Consider the following 18,093-nt stretch of genomic DNA (forward strand, 5'->3'; position numbering starts at 1 on the left):
GAAGAGAACTGGAAAGCAGAGTAGAAATATTCATACAATTACAGAGAAGCAAATGTCATAGTAAAGAAGGATGCTCCAGGACTGCAAGCTACTAAAATAGAAAACAAAATTGGACTACGGATTGTTCAACATGGAGACATTCTCTTAAAGAAAGTGTTTGTACCTGATGTGGATAGACTACCTGGTGTCAATTCTTTCCAGGATACAAACAAGGTATGGCAATATGAATGGGTATTCTATTTGTTATCAATGTTTAATCATGATCTGCGTGGATAGATGTTCATTCATCAAGCTTCACAGGCATAGTGCAGAGCTCCTTCTACTGCAATTGTCATTTTTGTTTTATATGATTGCACAATTGATATTGCTGATTGGTTTCAAGTAGCAGATTTTTTGTTACATTATCATACTCTTTGCTTGAACAGGTGCTTGTTGTATCACTACTAGGCTGGGCTGCCTGAAGGTGTTTTGAATATCATATCTGGTTTTGATCCCACAGCTGGTGTTGCTCTCTGTAGTCATATGGATATGGATAAGGTACACTTTTTAGTTATTTTTCTTCAGTCCTTTCTGTGTGAAGATCTCAAATTCGTGACTTTTCAGCTTTTACTTCTTCATATGGTGGAAATCGTTTTGGTTTGAAAGATTGCTAGACACTGTAACTACTTCTCATTCATATTCAAACATTTAATTCATGTATTGTCATTTGCTGCCATTTCTTGCCAAATGCTACTAGTTTTGCAAAATGAGATCCCTCAATTTGATATTATTAGTATTATTTCAAAAAGAACTGTGAAGAAATCTCATCACTTGCTTTCTTCTGCAACTTTTTGAAAAGATGAATGTTCATACAATTACATAGAAGCAAATGTCATAAGCTCATCAATTTTTATTCATCATAAAATATATGTTAGTTCTTTTAAGCTCTTTACCACCATATGGCCGACTGTAAGATTTTGTATGAGCTTTCTATAATCCCTTCTCTTTTTTGTTGTGTAAAATCTTAACGGTTAAACCGATAACCGAACCGATAACATACAACAACCGATTAACCGATAACCCATTAACCGATATTTTAACGGTTCTTTAACGGTTTAATATGTCTACAAACCGATAACCAATAAGTTAAACCGATAATTTTGAAACCCGAACCGAACCGACCGATATACAGCCCTAATGCTGACTAATAGTAATACACTCCTCTCTCATCCCAAAATAAATATTGTTTTAGCAAAAAAGAAAAATTAGTCCCAAAATAAGTGTTGCTTTAAAAATTCAAAATAAAAAATGGAGTAATTGTTGTCAACTATACCTCATATTAATTTTTTTTTAATAGTACTTAATTCTCAAGAAACATTTACTCCTTCCGTCACATAATAAATGTCACCTTAGTCAAGAATACGCATATTAAGAAATCAATAATGCAATGTAAAGTTTACCAAATTATTCCTGTATAATAAAATAAATTACTTTTACCTTTTAATTAGAGCATGCACAAGAAGTAAACCTTTTGACATTGGGAATCCAATAATACCAAGTTATTATGTAGCTTTTCCAATCATTATTTAGATGTTACTTTATTGTCTAAGGGTAGAATTGGAAAAAACTAATCAATTTATGTATTGGTTTTCTAAGGTGACACTTATTATGGGACAAAATTTTTTGGCTAAAGTGACACTTATTATGGGACGAAGGGAGTAATAAATAGGGATAATTTAGTAAACTAAACCTTATGAGTTTAAATTTTATACACTGTCAGTGTACAACTTTTTTACACCATAAGGTAACATTAACCTGCTACAGGTAACTAACTTTTCCTTTTTTTTTTTCTTTCTCCAAAATTCAAACACTGGTTTTTTCTTTTTTGCTATCCTCTCCCTTGAAACCCTCCGTGTTCATAGCTCCTCAAATTTATTAATTCATCTTCTCTCTGGCTTTTCCACACCCGTGTAACCTCGAATCCGCGACTTTTGTAGCACAAAAAAAAAGTTGAACCAAACTAGCGCAAAAAAAAAAAAACATTACTAGGTTTCACGCACTAAATTAGTGCGTGAAAGGACCAAAGTGCACAAATGCAACTTGGTCCTTTCACACACGAAATGTGTGAAAGGACCAAACTGCAAAAATACAACTTGGGCCTTTCACGCACAATATCAACGATGATGAATCTTTGAGTGATTTTTTGGGATCGCCGGAAGAATATCGTGATTTAGTATTCATTAATGTTCTTGAGATGTATGTTGAAAAGATACCTCGGGAAGAAGTCCCTCAAGTCCAGCCTATTCATGGTAACACTTATGGGGACTTTAGTTCTTATGGAGACATTTTGAGTGGTCAAGTGCCGCTGGAAAATCTAAGCCAACAATTTAATCAAGCTTACAATGAAAATTGCTAAATATGGATTTTTCATATTATTATTATGTGTAGTTGCACGTGTTTGTTGTATGAATTGGTAAATAACCAGTTTTCAAATCTTTATAGGAACCATTCTCAAAACTCGCCAGTGGTACCAAATATGGATGTTGGTCAATCCTCTCAATTCGGTGGAGTTGATCGTTCTCCACACCATGACAGTGCTTATGAACAACAGTAAGTTCATCACCTTGATATTAAATTATCTGTATATATATGATGTTGGTATTTAAAATATGTTACTTTTCGTGTAGGAGGATGAATACACTTGATAATGAAGATTTTCCTAATTATTATGAGTCATCATCAAGTGATGACGATGAAATAGCTAATAATGCAGAGGTAACCGATGATGAAGATGATGATGATGTTCAAGTTGGTATGACCAACAACATTCCTCAAAGCCAAAACCAACAAGAACCAATGCACCACCACGTACCACCACCGATGGCTGAAAACCCAACTTCTGAAAGCCCAATTCAGTGGCATTCTAACAATATCCCTTATTTTGACAGCCTGCAGGGTCGTGATGATGCATTTGTCTTCACAAGAGAAGATGATGATAGTCGCCTAAAAACCTGGATTGAACCAAGGGATCTCAACAAAGATCGATGCTACCTTGCAAAGGGAATGTTGTTCGCATCCAAAAAGGCGTTGCAACGGGCTGTCAAAATTTATTGTTTTAAGGACATGAGGGAGTTTAAGGTTGATCAGTCAAACACAAAGATATGGAGGCTAGTTTGTAGACGACGGTATTAAGGCTGTCAGTGGTTGCTTCGGGGAATTGTTAAGCCTGATGGTATGTGGGCTATCACAAAATTCCGCAAAAGACACACTTGTGATATGGAAGAAAATCGAGCAGATCATTATAATTTAGATACAAACATGATTGCTCAAGTATTACTTAAAGACATTGCCGAAACGCCAAGGTAACTTATCCTACCTAGTACATTATATGTCTTATATCAATTGAAAGATCATTACTAAATGTTGTTTGTTTAAACTTGTGCAGGTTCCCCATCAAAGATTGTATTCGAAACGTTCAAACCGTATATAGTAAAACTATAAGCAACAGAAAGGGATTTCTCGGGCGTAGACGCGCTTTTAAGATGGTCTATGGAAATTGGCATACTTTTTTTCAATCGCTGCCAAGGTATATGACAGCTCTACAACATTTTAATAATGGTACTGTTGTAGAGTGGCGGCTTATAGAGGGTAAAATCTTCAACTTTGTATTTTGGACATTCAAACCATGCATTGATGGTTTTGCTCACTGCCGACCAGTGATATCCATAAATGGTACGCATGTATATGGTGCCTACGACATCAAGCTCCTAATTGCAATAGGAATGGATGCCAATGGGTCAATATTTCCTCTTGCTTTCGCAATTGCCGCTAACGAGAGCAACGACACATGGGGGATCTTTTTGACCCATTTGAAAACTCATGTTATTAAGGATCGTACCGGCGTATGCGTGCTATCTGATCGTCATAAAAGCATATTGCACAATATGGATAATTTACCGGGGTGGCAGCCTCCCTTTGTTTACCATCACTATTGTTTAAGGCACTTGAAGGCAAATTTGCAATCAAAGTTTCACAATGGCACTCTAAACAAATTGATGTGGGGGGCTGCGATGGAGCACCAACAACGAAAATGGGCTGCAAAAATGGATCTGATCAGGGCAGTGAGTGAACCTGCATACGTTTGGTTGATGAAGCTCGAAGTTGAAAAATGGACGCTTCATGCTGATGGAGGCAAAATATGAGGCATGCTCACAACAAACAACTCAGAGTCTTTCAATGGCTTGCTGAAATCTGCTCGAGGACTACCTGTCACCGCAATGGTGAGAATGACTTTCAAGCAGGTTGTGGAGCGATTTGTTGTTAGGACAAGGCAGGCCAGAGCGATATTAGCCGACGGCGGGACATGGATGCCAAAGCCAAAAATATGGAGCATTATAGAAAAAAAAGTGAGCATCACCAAATGATTGAGTATGACCCAATTCAACATGTGTATGAAGTTAGGACGGGTTATTACAACGGTAAGGGTGGAAACGTGCATACCGTTTATGAGGCAACAAGAACATGCACTTGTGGTAAGTGGCAAACGTACCACATGCCGTGTTCTCATGCTGTCAAGTGCTTCGAGAGAGTGAGAAAAACGGTAACAAGTTATGTGGCGGGGGAATACAAGGTCCACAGTTACCTTAGAGCATATTCCGGTCAATTCCATCCACTTGGTAATGAAGCTTATTGGCCAAACGAGCCGTTTTCGATGGTTGCAAACAAGGATTACATCAGGAAATTGGGCATTAACTCACGGAGTCGTAGATCCAATCAAATGGATGTTAGTGAAAGAACTTACTCTCGCAAGTGCTCTACATATAAGCAATATGGCCATGACAAGCGTTCGTGTGGGCAACAAGGTCGTGGTAGTCTAAGCACGTCTCGAAGTAATAGAGCCTCTAGAACTTGAAGATTGTATTGTTATTGTAATTTATTATTGTATTGCTTTGAATTAGTATTGTAATTAAATGGAATGAATTATTTTTTAATTAGTATAAACCTCTCGTATTGGATGAATTATTATTAAATCAAATATTTATATTTGTACATTCAAATATAATAAAACACTTAAATCAAAATCCTATAAATATGACAAGTTTCAAAACTTACTTCAGGGCACTTCAGAACCCCTAAAACGACGATCCAAACGTTCAGGTGGACTTGATGTAATGAGCCGACATTATTGTACACAAAAAAAGATATTAAGTTTTATATAAAATATTGATATTTTGGGGTTTTGAAACATAACTAATCTTTGCCCAAAGTATGGAAAAAAACGTGATTTGAAAGGTAACACTAAAAAAAAAAAAAAAAAACAGAAGACCTCCTTCACGCACGAAATTCGTGCGTGAAACCTAGAATTTTTTATTTTTTTTTGCGCTAGTTTGATTCAACTTTTTTTTTTGTGCTACAAAAGTCGCGGATTCGATGCTCTTTTTAATTTTTAGATTGTACATTAGTATGTACTCCCTCTGTCCTATAATAAGTGTCACTTTAGTTAAAAAAAAATTATCCCATAATAAGTGTCACCTTAGGAAATCAAAATATAAATTAATTAGTTTTTTCCAATTCTATCCTTAGACAATAAAGTAACATCTAAATGATGATTGGAAAGCCACATAATAACTTGGTATTGTTGGCTTCACAATGTCAAAAATGTTTACTTCTTATGCATGCTCTAATCAAAAGGTAAAAGTAATTTATTTTTATTATATAAGGGTAATTTGATAAACTTCACATTACATTTTTTATTTCTTAGTATGCGTATTTTTTACTAAAATAACACTTATTATGGACGGAGGAAGTATTTGTGAGGGACCTCGAATGAGATGGCATCACCGAAATTTGTCCTACATCTTTGAGGATGCGCACCAAGGATGAACTCCATATCAGAGTGTTAATGGGAAAATGTGGGCGCTAAAAATTCGATTCGTAAGAATTTGCAGCACTTCGTTATGACAATGAGAAAATTTCCAATGACCTTTGAGATATTGAAGAATTATTTCTTTTAAGATTCATAATTTGAGTGTGAAGAATTACTAGTGGTTGGTTTACCATGATATTTAGAGAAATACTAATAATTTAGTAAATAGCATTTAACTATGAAATAATTTTGGTGTTGAAGAATTACTTTACTGAGATGAAAAACGTCAGATTTCAGTACATAATGTTGGAAAAGGAAAGAATTTTGTTTACTTATTATTAGGATTCAATTTTCCTTTAACATGTTTTTGGTCATAAAATATAATTATGAGTAAATATATTACTTTAAAATTACCTGATGGTGTAAAAAACCTTGTACACTGACGGTGCACAAAACTTAAACTCAAACTTTATATCTTGCTAGTTGTGTGAAATTCATAATAGAGTTTTTCCGATTTTTTTGGCCCTAAGCAAGTAGGAGTTAGCAAGTTTTTATTAGTTTGTTGTATTTGCCTCTTTTACGTAGAGGTTCTAATTTTCTCTCTTTTTCCTTTCTTCTCCATTTACTTTTCTTTCTAACTAAAATCTCGTTCTAAAATTCATGACTACCTCATCGGTGTTACCTTCGTCATATTTAACTTTTAGTTGAAACAAATAAATTTTGATAAGAAAAGAATAGCTTTGGCGAAATAGATATGGATAGATCCTATTCCTATGAAATTCTCTTTCTTTTTATTCTAATGGAAAAGGTTTTTGCATTGTTATGGTGAAATGAAAGAGTAGTGGTTTTGGTGAAGATTGTGGTGATTTTCTAATGGTGATTAGGTGGTGGAATAATTTTATGTCAAGTGTGTGTTGTTTGTATACTATTAGTTAGGGGTGTGTGTGCTTACTGATTGTGAAATTAGTGTATGTTTGGTATGCGTGGAATGTATATTTGATGTATGTGGACTGTATGGCATATGCATTATTGTAAATATAGTGATATACACACGGAATAATTGTATGTGTCTTGTGTATATTACGTGTATCGACATTATATACATAAGATACACATAATCGACATACACAAGGAGAGAGAAGATGATATGAAAGCAAAGAACTCTGACAAAGAAGAAAAGCAACAAAAAGAAGCATAAGAGAGAAATCCCATGAAAAAGATAATATTGGGTAAAGAAAAACCAACATATTTGATTTCTTAGCAAAACTCCGATGATTTTCCGATTGAGCAGCATTGACGATCCATGGCCATTGTTGGGATGGGGAATAAGGGTTGCTATAATTTATGTTAAAGAGAAGACAACATCCTTAATTTTGTGAGTTTTGTTGGGGGTGGTATGTGTTTTGTAAAGATATACTCATCTAGCCTATCTTACTTGCAATGTTTGTCTTTTACATCTTTGTTAATAAAACATCTACTAAAAGAGTAATTTGACTATATTACTCATGTTTATTTATTGATATCAATTTTGATACTCCCTCCGGATCAAAAGAGTGTCCACTTAGCAATTTGCACACCTCTTAAGAAAATATTAACTCCTAGACAAAAATAAGTTATTTGAGTAAACTGCCCCTAATTAAATATGTATTGGGATTTGATCACATAGCACTTAATAGGAGTAAATGTGGAAAGATAATGTTATAAGTGGACACCATTTTTGACCCCCCCCCCCCCCCCAAAGGCTAAGTGGACACTATTTATGAGCTGGAGGGAGTACTATTCTTCATTTCACTACATTAATCTTTCTCTGTATTCATTAAAGTAAGGGTAAAGGTGGAAAGAGATAATCAATTCTTTGTTGATTTTCTAAAATGATACGTATTTTGGATCAACATTTATAGTAATCATGACAAGTAAAATGGACGGGATGGATTCACTGTTATGAGTGGAAATAGAATAATATTATTAGTTACAATAATTTGGGTCCTATTTTAGCATATATAGGAATTTATCCCAAAAATTAATTAAGATGACATTCGAAAACATTAAATTGATAAATTGAAATGCTAAGAATTTGTTTGAGTTAGCTGGTTAAAAATAATTAATAAACATCTAGTGTTGAAAAAACTTTTGGGTGTTAAATCTGATAATAAGTTGGTGTATGTTTAGTAAAAAGGTATTGATAAGCATTTGTTTTTGTTAAAATCATTTAAATATCTTTAGAGTTATTTGCAAAAAAAAAAGAAGTAAAATTAAAATTGATTTTACTTAAAAGGGACGAATGATGAAAATCGAATAGAGAGAGATAAGTAAAAGTCATGTTTTAGGACCAATTTATGACTTTTAGTTGATTTTGACTTAAAATCACTTTTGATATTTACCAAATACGCAAATAAACCAAAAATATATTTTATAAACTAGTTGAACCAGCTTATAAACTTAGACAAACACTTTCAAAATCTAAAACTTGCTTTGGATTTTTCTAACAATTTAGATATGAGTTGAAGTTTTCCTATTTGAGAGGACTTACATTTTAGGAGAGAAAAATTAAGAATTAGGAAGAGAGGTCTAAATAAGCATGGTCTCTATTCTCTCATTATTTTACATCACAACTTAAAAAATTTAATAAGTTTAGGGATAAACAAAAAGTGAGGGGTCAAGATTTATTGGGCTAATTTACATTTATGCACCTTCTTCTATCTTCTTGTTCCCCCAAAACCCTTGGGTTCTGCTCATTCATTTATTCATTATTTTCTTCTTGATTTTATTCAACGGCAAGCATAAAATTTGTTGTATTTTTTGCTCTCTTTTTCTCTTCTCTTTTTTAATTTTAGGGAAAAACAAGTAATGTTAGAGCTGGATTTTGCTGTACAAGAGTTTAGTAGTGACAGGTATTGATGGAAAATTTGCATTTGCAAAACAGGTTATTCCTTTACTTGCTCATTTTGTGCTTAATGTTTCTATTTTTAGCCATGGTTCTTTGTTTCTATTTGTAGTATATGTTTGCCATTGTCTAGTCTGTAAATTGTTGAAATGCCTAACTAAGGCGGAGCTAGATTTGAAGCTTACGGATTCTAGCTTTTTTAAGTTACTGGGTTCTAAATTAATAAATTGTAGTACATATTTAATGGATTTCCTAATGCAAATACATAATTTGGATGCTGGGTTCACCCGAACCCGTAAACTACACTGTAGCTCCACCCCTTCTTCTAAATCGTCGTGTATCATCAGTGGCGGAGCCAGGATTTGTGAATAGGGATTTCAAAATATGAAGAAGTAAACACACGAAGAAGCCCAAGGGGATCAACATCAACTAGCTATACACAAAAATATAATTTTAACCATGTATAAACAGTGTAATTTTTCGCCCAAGGGGGTTCATCCCCCCTTAGCCGTATGTGGCTCCGCCCCTGTGTATCATAGGTTTAGATGATAGGAAGAGAAACCGAAGATTTGAACAATTTCTAAGCCATTGATTGATAGTTGGATAAAATTTTCAATTCCAACTCAATCTTTTACTTCTCTTCTCATTTTGGATAATTACATAAGTTTTTCTCTTCTCATTTTGGATAATTACGTAAGTTTAATATATTTTTCTTGTATATTATAATAGGAATTATTTTGCTAAAGATTTGATTGTTAAACCTTCATTAGTGATAAACTTGGAATTCCATTTTTAGATGTTGTTTTTCAGTGCTTTACTTGATCTCACTGAGTGAATTGCAAAGAGAAAATAGTCAAGAAATGGATGGGACGTGAAATTAGCTCACAGCCTCACAGTGTTTGGGAAAGATACAAACTTTTTAGAATTCCTGTGTAGAATAAAGCAAGATCTTCACTTTTCCATCCATTTGTCAAATCAGTAAAGGTAATAAACAAAAAAGAAAAAAACAGAAAAATAGTCAAGATTTATCACAAAAAGCTCATTTCCATTTCGCGAGTGCTCTCTGATTTGTTATCTCTGTTAGAGGCTAATGATTCATGCATGAGTATTTACAAAAAAAAAGAGTAATACATTATACATCTATTGCTTAAGTAGTAATCTTGAATTTTATACATGCAGGACTGAAGCTAAAATATATTGAGCGAAATAGTTCCTTCCAATACTGGAGAATTTGACACTCACAGAAAAATTGTTAGTAGTACAGAATAATCTCAACTCCATTGCCCGCTAATCCCATAAACAAGGAAATAAAATTCATTACTTGGAAGCCTTCCTTGATGTTGGGGAACTAGAAGAGGATACAGGTAGTGGTGATGTTCTCTATTTTTCTCTGATACATATTCTAATTCGAAATAGTAAAATAAAGAAAGCAAACAATTAATACTACCTTTCAGATCGCACAGACAAGGCAAAAAAATGCAGAGAGGCTCTTAAAATTCTCAATTGCTGGTTTTTCATTCAATTCAATATAATCCGAAAGTTCAATATCCAGCATCTCGAAATTGAGATTTTAACATCCAGGTCTAGGGTTAGGACTGAAGGTTTATGCATGGAATAGTAGGCCTTTATGATCTGTACACTAATGATCCAAGCAGTCAATTGGAAAATTACAGACTCCCAGAAGAAATAGGTACCAACTACATGCATGTTTTGATTTGTCACAAAATGATATGCTTGAGACATCAGAATAATCGTTTACTGTTTTTTTTTTCCACAGGTATTCTACAAAATTCTCATGTATAAGGTACATTATTTAGTTCTATGAGACAGTAAGGGCGATCGAGCGACATATGTGTGCTATTTATGATTTCACAATGTTTTCTGTTTTAGCAGAAATCCTAACCCTCTAGGGCATATTAAGAAAATCTGAAATCAAATGATGAACCACTTATTCATTGGTTGTTTCTAGATACCGAGAGTTGCAATGGATGTTAATAAAAGTGTACTATAATTATAGGTTTTTGAGAATTACTCTGATAATTTATGTAAATTTGTTGCACTTCTTTGTTGCTTTGGAAGTTACTATTCTGGTAAATGTGTCTGTTATGTATGTTACCTTATTCAAAAAAAAAAAAAAGTGTCTGTTATGTCTATTTTTTCTCATTGTTTACCTTTGGATTGGGTTACACTGAAAGATTAAACTGTTAATGTTAATATTCTTGTTTTGGTACATGTCAAAGCTTAGTTCATATGATGATACCAAGCAACCAATAAAAGACAAGTGAGGTGAATAGGAGTTGAGCTTTGTCTAGATAGCAAGTTTCATTATTCCATCCATTGAATAATAATGAACATTATGATTAGCTAATCACACTGGACTTTTTGAGTAGAGTTGTCCTTTCAGAAGCACCTTGAGTGAATTTATGAACTTATAAAACTTTAAATTTTGAAATTACAAGGAAACTGCATTTAACTCTAATTCTGGGATTAGATAGAAAATTAGTTGTGACATTCAAGTGGGTTATATGAGGTTGAAAACCTTGATGATTGGACTTCTCCTTCAATAAGTAATAAGTAAGATTCTACATAATAATTCTAATGTCTTGCTGAAAGTACTGGGGCTCCTTTTAAGTTTAAATGCGATCTTTTTCAATAGTTAGCCTTTGTTGTTTGTGTATTTGTACTTCTACTCTTCAAAGAGTCAAACATTACTCGTATACTAAAATATATAAATGGGACTTGAAGGACGAACACGTGATAAAATTGGTAATATGTGCTGCATTGGGAGAACCAATCTACTTTTCATATCCTCATCTTTTTCTACATGTTAGGTGTTAAACATGAAGTATAATATTGAATAGTTAATTCCCAACAACCTATCCCAAATTCCTGATCATTCTGAAAATACATGAAAAAGGCACACTGATTCATTTCAGACTGAAAAGGCCTAATTGAATGGTAAAAAAAGAGAGGAAAAAAGGGATTGATGCAGTAGATGCTTAAAAGTCTTTGAAACTGCAATGTCAAATTTCCAAGACCTTGAAATCACAGTCCAATATATTACACTATACAACTATTTAAAATTCCATATGATATTAAAGGCATATGTCAATTTCCAGAAGATGCACAGCGAGAAGGGCTCTCGTAAAGATAATTGAGTTGTTCATTTTTTCTCTTAAGTTGACTGAAGCAAGCAAGACATGTCTAGATTTGCATGTCATTCCCTTCCTAAAAAAGGTAATAAATGTACCCTCTCATATAGTAATCAAGCTCTTCTTTAATTCCCCAAAAATTCATTTAGAGTCTAAAAGAATTTCTGTGTAAAAGAGACAGTAGACTCTAAGCCGTTATCCTACTTGTGTTTCATGGTTTTATTTATTGATTTGCAGGAGTGAAACTAAACTACCTGAACAGTTAGCCATCAGCTATGACCAATGCCTGCATTTCTAGATTCAGCAGCATTCAGAAAGCAGCTGTGCCACTTCCTGGCAGAAGCTATCATGGCGTTGTTTTCTTAAGGAACTTCTCAACTTTGACAGCACCATGTGTTCCTCTCAGTTATCCTCCACCATCACTAGTATCAGTAGCCTGCTTAACCCAATCAAATGCTCCAGCACAACGTTCAGATGAGTGGTTTGCCCTTCGCAAGGATAAATTGACTACAAGCACCTTCAGCACTGCTTTAGGATTCTGGAAAGGGAATCGACGAAACGAGCTCTGGCATGAGAAGGTATTTGTAGGGTTGTCGAATGAGCGGGTTGGGCTGAATTTAACCGGGTCAATAGGACTGAAATGAGTTGGGCTGAAATGGGCTAAAAAGCGGGTCATAATCCAACCCACCCAATTCTTATTAGGTTTTTAATTGCTTTTGTTTTTTGTTTTATAATATTTTAGTACCTAGTGAAACTACTCTATTTCTTTATTATGGCTATATATAACATTTCAAATAAAAAAATATCTTTTTGGAAATACTTTGACGAGATTTCTCATGGGTCAATTGGCTACATATCAACCCAGTTTTTATTGGGCTGAGCTAATAAATGGCGGATCAATAACCAGCCCAAACTTGGGCGGGTAGGGTGGGTTATGTTTCCATGGACTAATTTTGCCACCTCCAGGTATTTGCTCCAGATGGCCAATTACTACCATCTCCTAGCAGCAGGTGTGCTATGGATTGGGGTGTTCTCATGGAAGCAGCAGCCATAGAGCGGTATAAAAGCATCACTGGCCGTGATGTGAGCTCACTTGGGTTCGCAGTCCATTCGGATGAGCGATTGAGTTGGGTTGGTGCCTCCCCGGACGGTCTTCTTGGAAGCTTGCCAGGTGGCGGGATCCTAGAAGTGAAATGCCCATACAACAAAGGAAAGCCAGAAAAAGGGCTGCCTTGGTCAACGATGCCATTCTACTACATGCCTCAGGTGCAGGGGCAAATGGAAATCATGGACAGAGATTGGGTTGATGTGTATTGTTGGACGCCAATCGGGAGCACGATATTCCGTGTCTACCGAGAGCGGAGTTACTGGGAGTTAATGCATGGAATTTTGTGGGAATTTTGGTGGGAAAATGTTGTTCCTGCTAGAGAAGCTCTTTTAATTGGAAATGAGGAGGGTGCCAAAGCCTATAAACCAACATCAACACACAAAAAAACTGGACTTGTGATTTCAAGAAGCTTGAAGTTGGTAGGTGAGGCAAAGATGTTGTGCAGGGATATTGCTGGTCATGTTGAATTTTTCCGCTAGTATGACCAACACTTTTTTCAACACGCAAGCCGATAGTTTTTTGTGAGGGAGCGCTTTATCCCCCAATGTGGGATTTTTCGGTGCGAATCCGGATCAAGTCGAGCTCCAATGCTGGTACTGGACACCGGGTGGGAAATCGAGAAATAACATGTGAAGCTGATGGTTTTTCAAAGTAGTTGTATGTCAGCTATCTAGAGCTTGTCGTCTTGAACTCTTGATAGCTAGTCTATATTATCGAAGTTGGGATGATTACAACAATATACTCCACATTGTGCTGGAGTTCCACTTGTCAAAGTTTTAAAGTCCAGCACTTTTATATGCTGGAGTTGTTCTGTGTTTTAGCTAGGGATATTTTTGTCCAGATGTTATTTCGCGAAGATGCCTCAAGAAACCATGTAACATTATTCAAGTATTTCTAAGAGATTTTCTACATTTTGTCAAGGCATCAGAAAGTGGATACATTTTTATTATATTTGAAACGATAGTTAACCTTGATTGCCGGCTCAAAAACTGTCCATTCCACCTAATTTTTTTCCAGTTGAGATCAATTGAAATTACTGTTGGTTGGTGCAAGCTATATGGCTTTTGATTTTCTTTCTTCACCTTGTTCTTTCTCTAATTCGTTGTAGTTACTGGAACAAGAGCACTCATGAATATTATATGCCGATGATATTTACACCAAATTAATTAATGCAAAATATGATTGTGTATATAAGCTTTTATTGTTAATCATAGTAGTATCACTTTAATTTTCAACTCCTGAGGTTTATAGTATAAATATCAAGTGCATGTGAGTATTGCTCCAGGCAAATGGCTCGACTTATTGTGCTTAGTAGGTTATTCATCGAATTAGTGACCCAAAACCATTACCAAATTAAAACTAAACACCCTGTTAAGTTCATTAAAAACCTATCAAAACTTATAATGCCACGAAACTTTGACAAATCGATACTCGGGGGATTAAATAAATTAAATAGTGTCTAAGTTTTTATTCACTTCTATAGGAATACAACAGTAACCATTCTTTGAAAGAACTAATCAAAAGACACAAATCGTTTAACATTTTCTAAATTAACTTTCAGGGTCTGCCGCTGCCCATACCCAAATTTGAAGAACGGACTTATTAATGACATTTGTGTCTGTGTGGTATCGAGTCGTTCTTGAGACCAGCAAAGGAGGGGAAAAGAGAGACAGGGAAGGACAATTCACAGGGAAAAGCCCGTTGCGGCGATCCCTGTGGATAAATTCGTAGTAAATGGAGGCTGGGCTGTCATTGATGACGACATCTGCTGGGTTGGGGGACGGTGCTGGAACTCCCTGACAAGTAAATATACCATTTGTAATGATTTGGTTAAGCATAACATTCATGATGACGACAGTACTGAATCTTGGGAAAAAGTATCTTCCTTGAATATTCCACGTCCAACTCCAACGCCCTTCCTTGCTGCAATTGGTAGAAAGCAGCTAGCTGTTGTTGTGACTCGTGGTGGATAACCAACCTGATTTCGACAACTAAGCTGCTGCTGATAAGTGTGGTAAAATTTACGACCTCGACAACCAAACCTGGGCTTACCTGAGTCTAGACGTAAACCATTTTAATCACTATTGTTCTTATCACACTACTACTGCTGTTGAAAATCCAAAACAAGTTGTGTTTTATTCCTTGGATCGAGGTTCTATGCTGTTTCTGGATACATCTACTGGTAATATTATTATAGTTCACGAAGAAGATGGTCATCCTGACTTTGCTTTGTGGCAGCGAAAGCATCCTGATTTGCCTCTGGCTCCGCCTCTTCCGCCAGGTTTCCTAACTCCTGAATCCATTTCTCCATTACGCTTTGCTTCCCGGAATTCGCGTGCAGTGTTCCACAAGAGAACATTCTACTGGTTCATCTTTGAATTGAAGCTGTGCGGATATTATATGGACCTACGTAGATGGTTCCTATCTGAATGCCTTGAAGATCAATTGCACCCACTCAAACTCATGCCTGAGTATAAAAAGTATCCCCACCTTTTGCTTGGCCTGCCAAATGGGAATCTCTTGGTGATTGCTTACCAAAAACATGTAGAATATATCATGGCCTCCCTCTCCGTGTGCAAAGACGTCGCTAGTTCCACTTTACATGTGAAACAGGAGCACATTCAATATTTTCACCCTTATGATCGTTCGTTCTGCCCCGATGACGGGAAAGCAATGTGAGTTGTACTATTTCATTTCCTTGTTTAGTTAAGCTCAAATTTGTTTGGTTCTTAAACTTGAATTGGACTAATTCTTCTATTCATTGTTAGTATATGTTACCATATGACGTTGTTGTTACTGTTCTTTTGCTGTATATTTTGTATTGCTTTCTGTATTAGTTGTCATGTTTTCTTCATTGGTGTATTTCCTCGTTTATAACTATTTTGATTTGATGCACTTGAGCCTAGGGTCTTTCAGATACAGCTTCTCTACCTCCCTGAGATAGGAGTAAGGTCTGCGTACACTCTACCCTTCCCAGACCCCACTTGTGAAAATACACTGGGTATGTTGTTGTTATATTGTTTAGGAATTATCTACATGAGAGGAGATCTCATTTGAGATTTCCTTTTGAGCAAGATGGCAATTTAAGACAAACAATGATGCTAATAGTATGGTTGAGCCATGAGGCTGAGGTGCACTTTGGTCGAACAAATTCTAGCTTTTTTGTCATATTGCAAAATGGATTGTGATATGAGTTACAACCCAAATATATGTGAGAGACTGTCTTGCGTATATAAGAAATCATGCATAAAACATAATAATCAACAGTAATATTATTGAAAGCATTAATCAAAGTTTTCAAACCATCACAATTCAACTTTTTCCACATCACCATTTCTTATGTAAGAATTCGGTTCTAACTCTCTCTATAGTTGAGAGTAATGCTCCTATCCCTTCAGAGTTGTTTACACCATATAAATATCTTTATGGTGGGAGGTACTTAAGCTAGGGTTGAATATTCTAGCGTTTCTTTCTTTCCATATAATCCAAACAAATGGTGGCAGGGAATGCTGTTCCAAGCTGCTATAAGAAGTTTGGGAATTCCTTTCCTACGCCAAGCAAACATGAGTTCCGAAAAGGTTCTGGGCATGAGCCATTTGATACCTAGAATGTTGAAAACTAGATTCCAGAAATGGCGGCAAATTTTGCAATGAAGTGATGAACATCTTCCTCTTCTCCTTTGCAAAGGACTCATTGGTTAAACAAGTGGAAGCCTCTCTTTTGTAGATTGTCTAAGGTGAGACATTCGCCGTTTACCACAACCCAAGTGAAACATTTCACGTCATAGGGGCCTTGTTCCTCCAAATTGTTTTCGAAGAGAGAGAATTGTAGCAACTTCTTACAGGGAAAACTGCTTTGGGATGCAAGTTCCATTTTAAGTGATCTGGTTTAGACCCAAAGGGTGGGAGATCATGCAGGAATCATCGTACAACGACAATTTCATGATCATTAAAGTTCCTTCGGGAAGGGATGCACCAGATTGGATTTTGACCGAGCTCTGCAATGGTGGCATTGGGGAGAGTGGTGCAATTGTAGATGGATGGATAATCGATTTCACATAGGAGGGTTCCTCAGAACCCCTTCGGTGAAAAATTACACTGTATATACAAGGTTAAAATTATTTTTTAATGTATATATAGTATATGTTGAATCCCCTTGGCTTCTTCGTATATTTACTTCTTCATATTTTTGAACCCCGTTAATCAAAATCCAGGATCTGCCACTGGATATGGCCCAGCCAAAGTCTTGCCAAAACCTAATCTTTCTTCCCTTCCCTATCTGTAAAGTGGCATGTTCCTTAAAAGGGTCCCGTGGACATGATATGTTCTTCCATAAACTTAGGCCGATAGAAGGAGGGTGTGTCTTGGTTAACGAATGCCTAGTTAGACCATACTTGACATTGATCAGGTTCCTCCAATTTTAGCGATAAAATTGATGATTTCCACCCGCTCAATGTTGAACCAAGTTAGACATCCCTTCAATAGTTTTAGTTGCAACTTCATTATTCCAATCAAATTCCAAGTTTAAAAATAATTTCAATAACCTTTTCTAATCAAGGTGGTCAAGTTCATCCGAGTATCAGATTCTACAGTTAGTTCCACTTCATCTGCTGCTGCTGTAGTCTTGTCCTAAGTACCACCATGATAAACTCATATGTCTTTCAAATTGTTGTTCTTTTCTTCATGACACTGCCCTTGTTGTCGAGTTGTATACAAACTTCAACTTCTTTCACTGTTAAACATCTCTAATATCTACATTTTGTGAACAAGTATTAATACCTCTGTTTCGATGCAAGAATCTAGCGTTGAAACATCTCAATACTGTTGTCTTCATGACCAATGTGCATGACCTAATCTTCACAAACCACGCTCTCCCTCTCCTCTGCCGCTCAAGGGAAATTCCTCTTATCAACCATATGTTATAATGATGTTGCTTAAAATTTCATACTTCATCTATTTATTAGAAAATATTGATTGTTTGTAACCTCTTTGTTATTTCCTTAAGGGGACTAGGGAATTATTTCTTGTAGGTCTGTAGCCTTAACAATTGTTTCATGTAAAGCCTAATGAGTTTAGTTATTCTAAGTTTTTATCCAGAATGGCCT

General features: G+C 35.6%; 1 protein-coding gene across 11 annotated transcripts; it reads left to right on the forward strand.

The window, feature by feature from the left end:
• Positions 1–8,389: 8,389 nt before the first annotated feature.
• Positions 8,390–13,963, forward strand: LOC132607320 (uncharacterized). 11 transcript variants are annotated; one of them, XM_060321248.1, is made up of 7 exons: positions 8,390–8,768; positions 9,909–10,093; positions 10,184–10,419; positions 10,507–10,533; positions 11,849–11,966; positions 12,119–12,459; positions 12,848–13,963. In XM_060321248.1, the coding sequence occupies exons 6-7, from the start codon at positions 12,157–12,159 to the stop codon at positions 13,466–13,468; spliced, it is 924 nt and encodes a 307-aa protein (XP_060177231.1). In that variant the 5' UTR covers positions 8,390–8,768; positions 9,909–10,093; positions 10,184–10,419; positions 10,507–10,533; positions 11,849–11,966; positions 12,119–12,156; the 3' UTR covers positions 13,469–13,963. The 11 variants fall into 11 exon arrangements, with proteins under 11 accessions (XP_060177231.1, XP_060177232.1, XP_060177234.1 ...); XM_060321245.1 differs by lacking the exon at positions 11,849–11,966 and having other exon boundaries at positions 8,392–8,768; XM_060321246.1 differs by lacking the exon at positions 11,849–11,966 and having other exon boundaries at positions 8,392–8,768; positions 10,311–10,419.
• Positions 13,964–18,093: the final 4,130 nt, after the last annotated feature.

Source organism: Lycium barbarum, chromosome 8, assembly GCF_019175385.1.
Source record: "Lycium barbarum isolate Lr01 chromosome 8, ASM1917538v2, whole genome shotgun sequence".
NCBI lineage: Eukaryota > Viridiplantae > Streptophyta > Magnoliopsida > Solanales > Solanaceae > Lycium > Lycium barbarum.

Excerpts from the sequence above, each read along its gene's own strand:
- LOC132607320 (XM_060321248.1), top strand. The coding sequence starts at position 12,157 with ATGACCAATGCCTGCATTTCTAGATTCAGCAGCATTCAGAAAGCAGCT. Across the intron at positions 12,460-12,847 it reads ACGAGCTCTGGCATGAGAAG|GTATTTGCTCCAGATGGCCA; the intron begins GTATTTGTAGGG and ends TGCCACCTCCAG.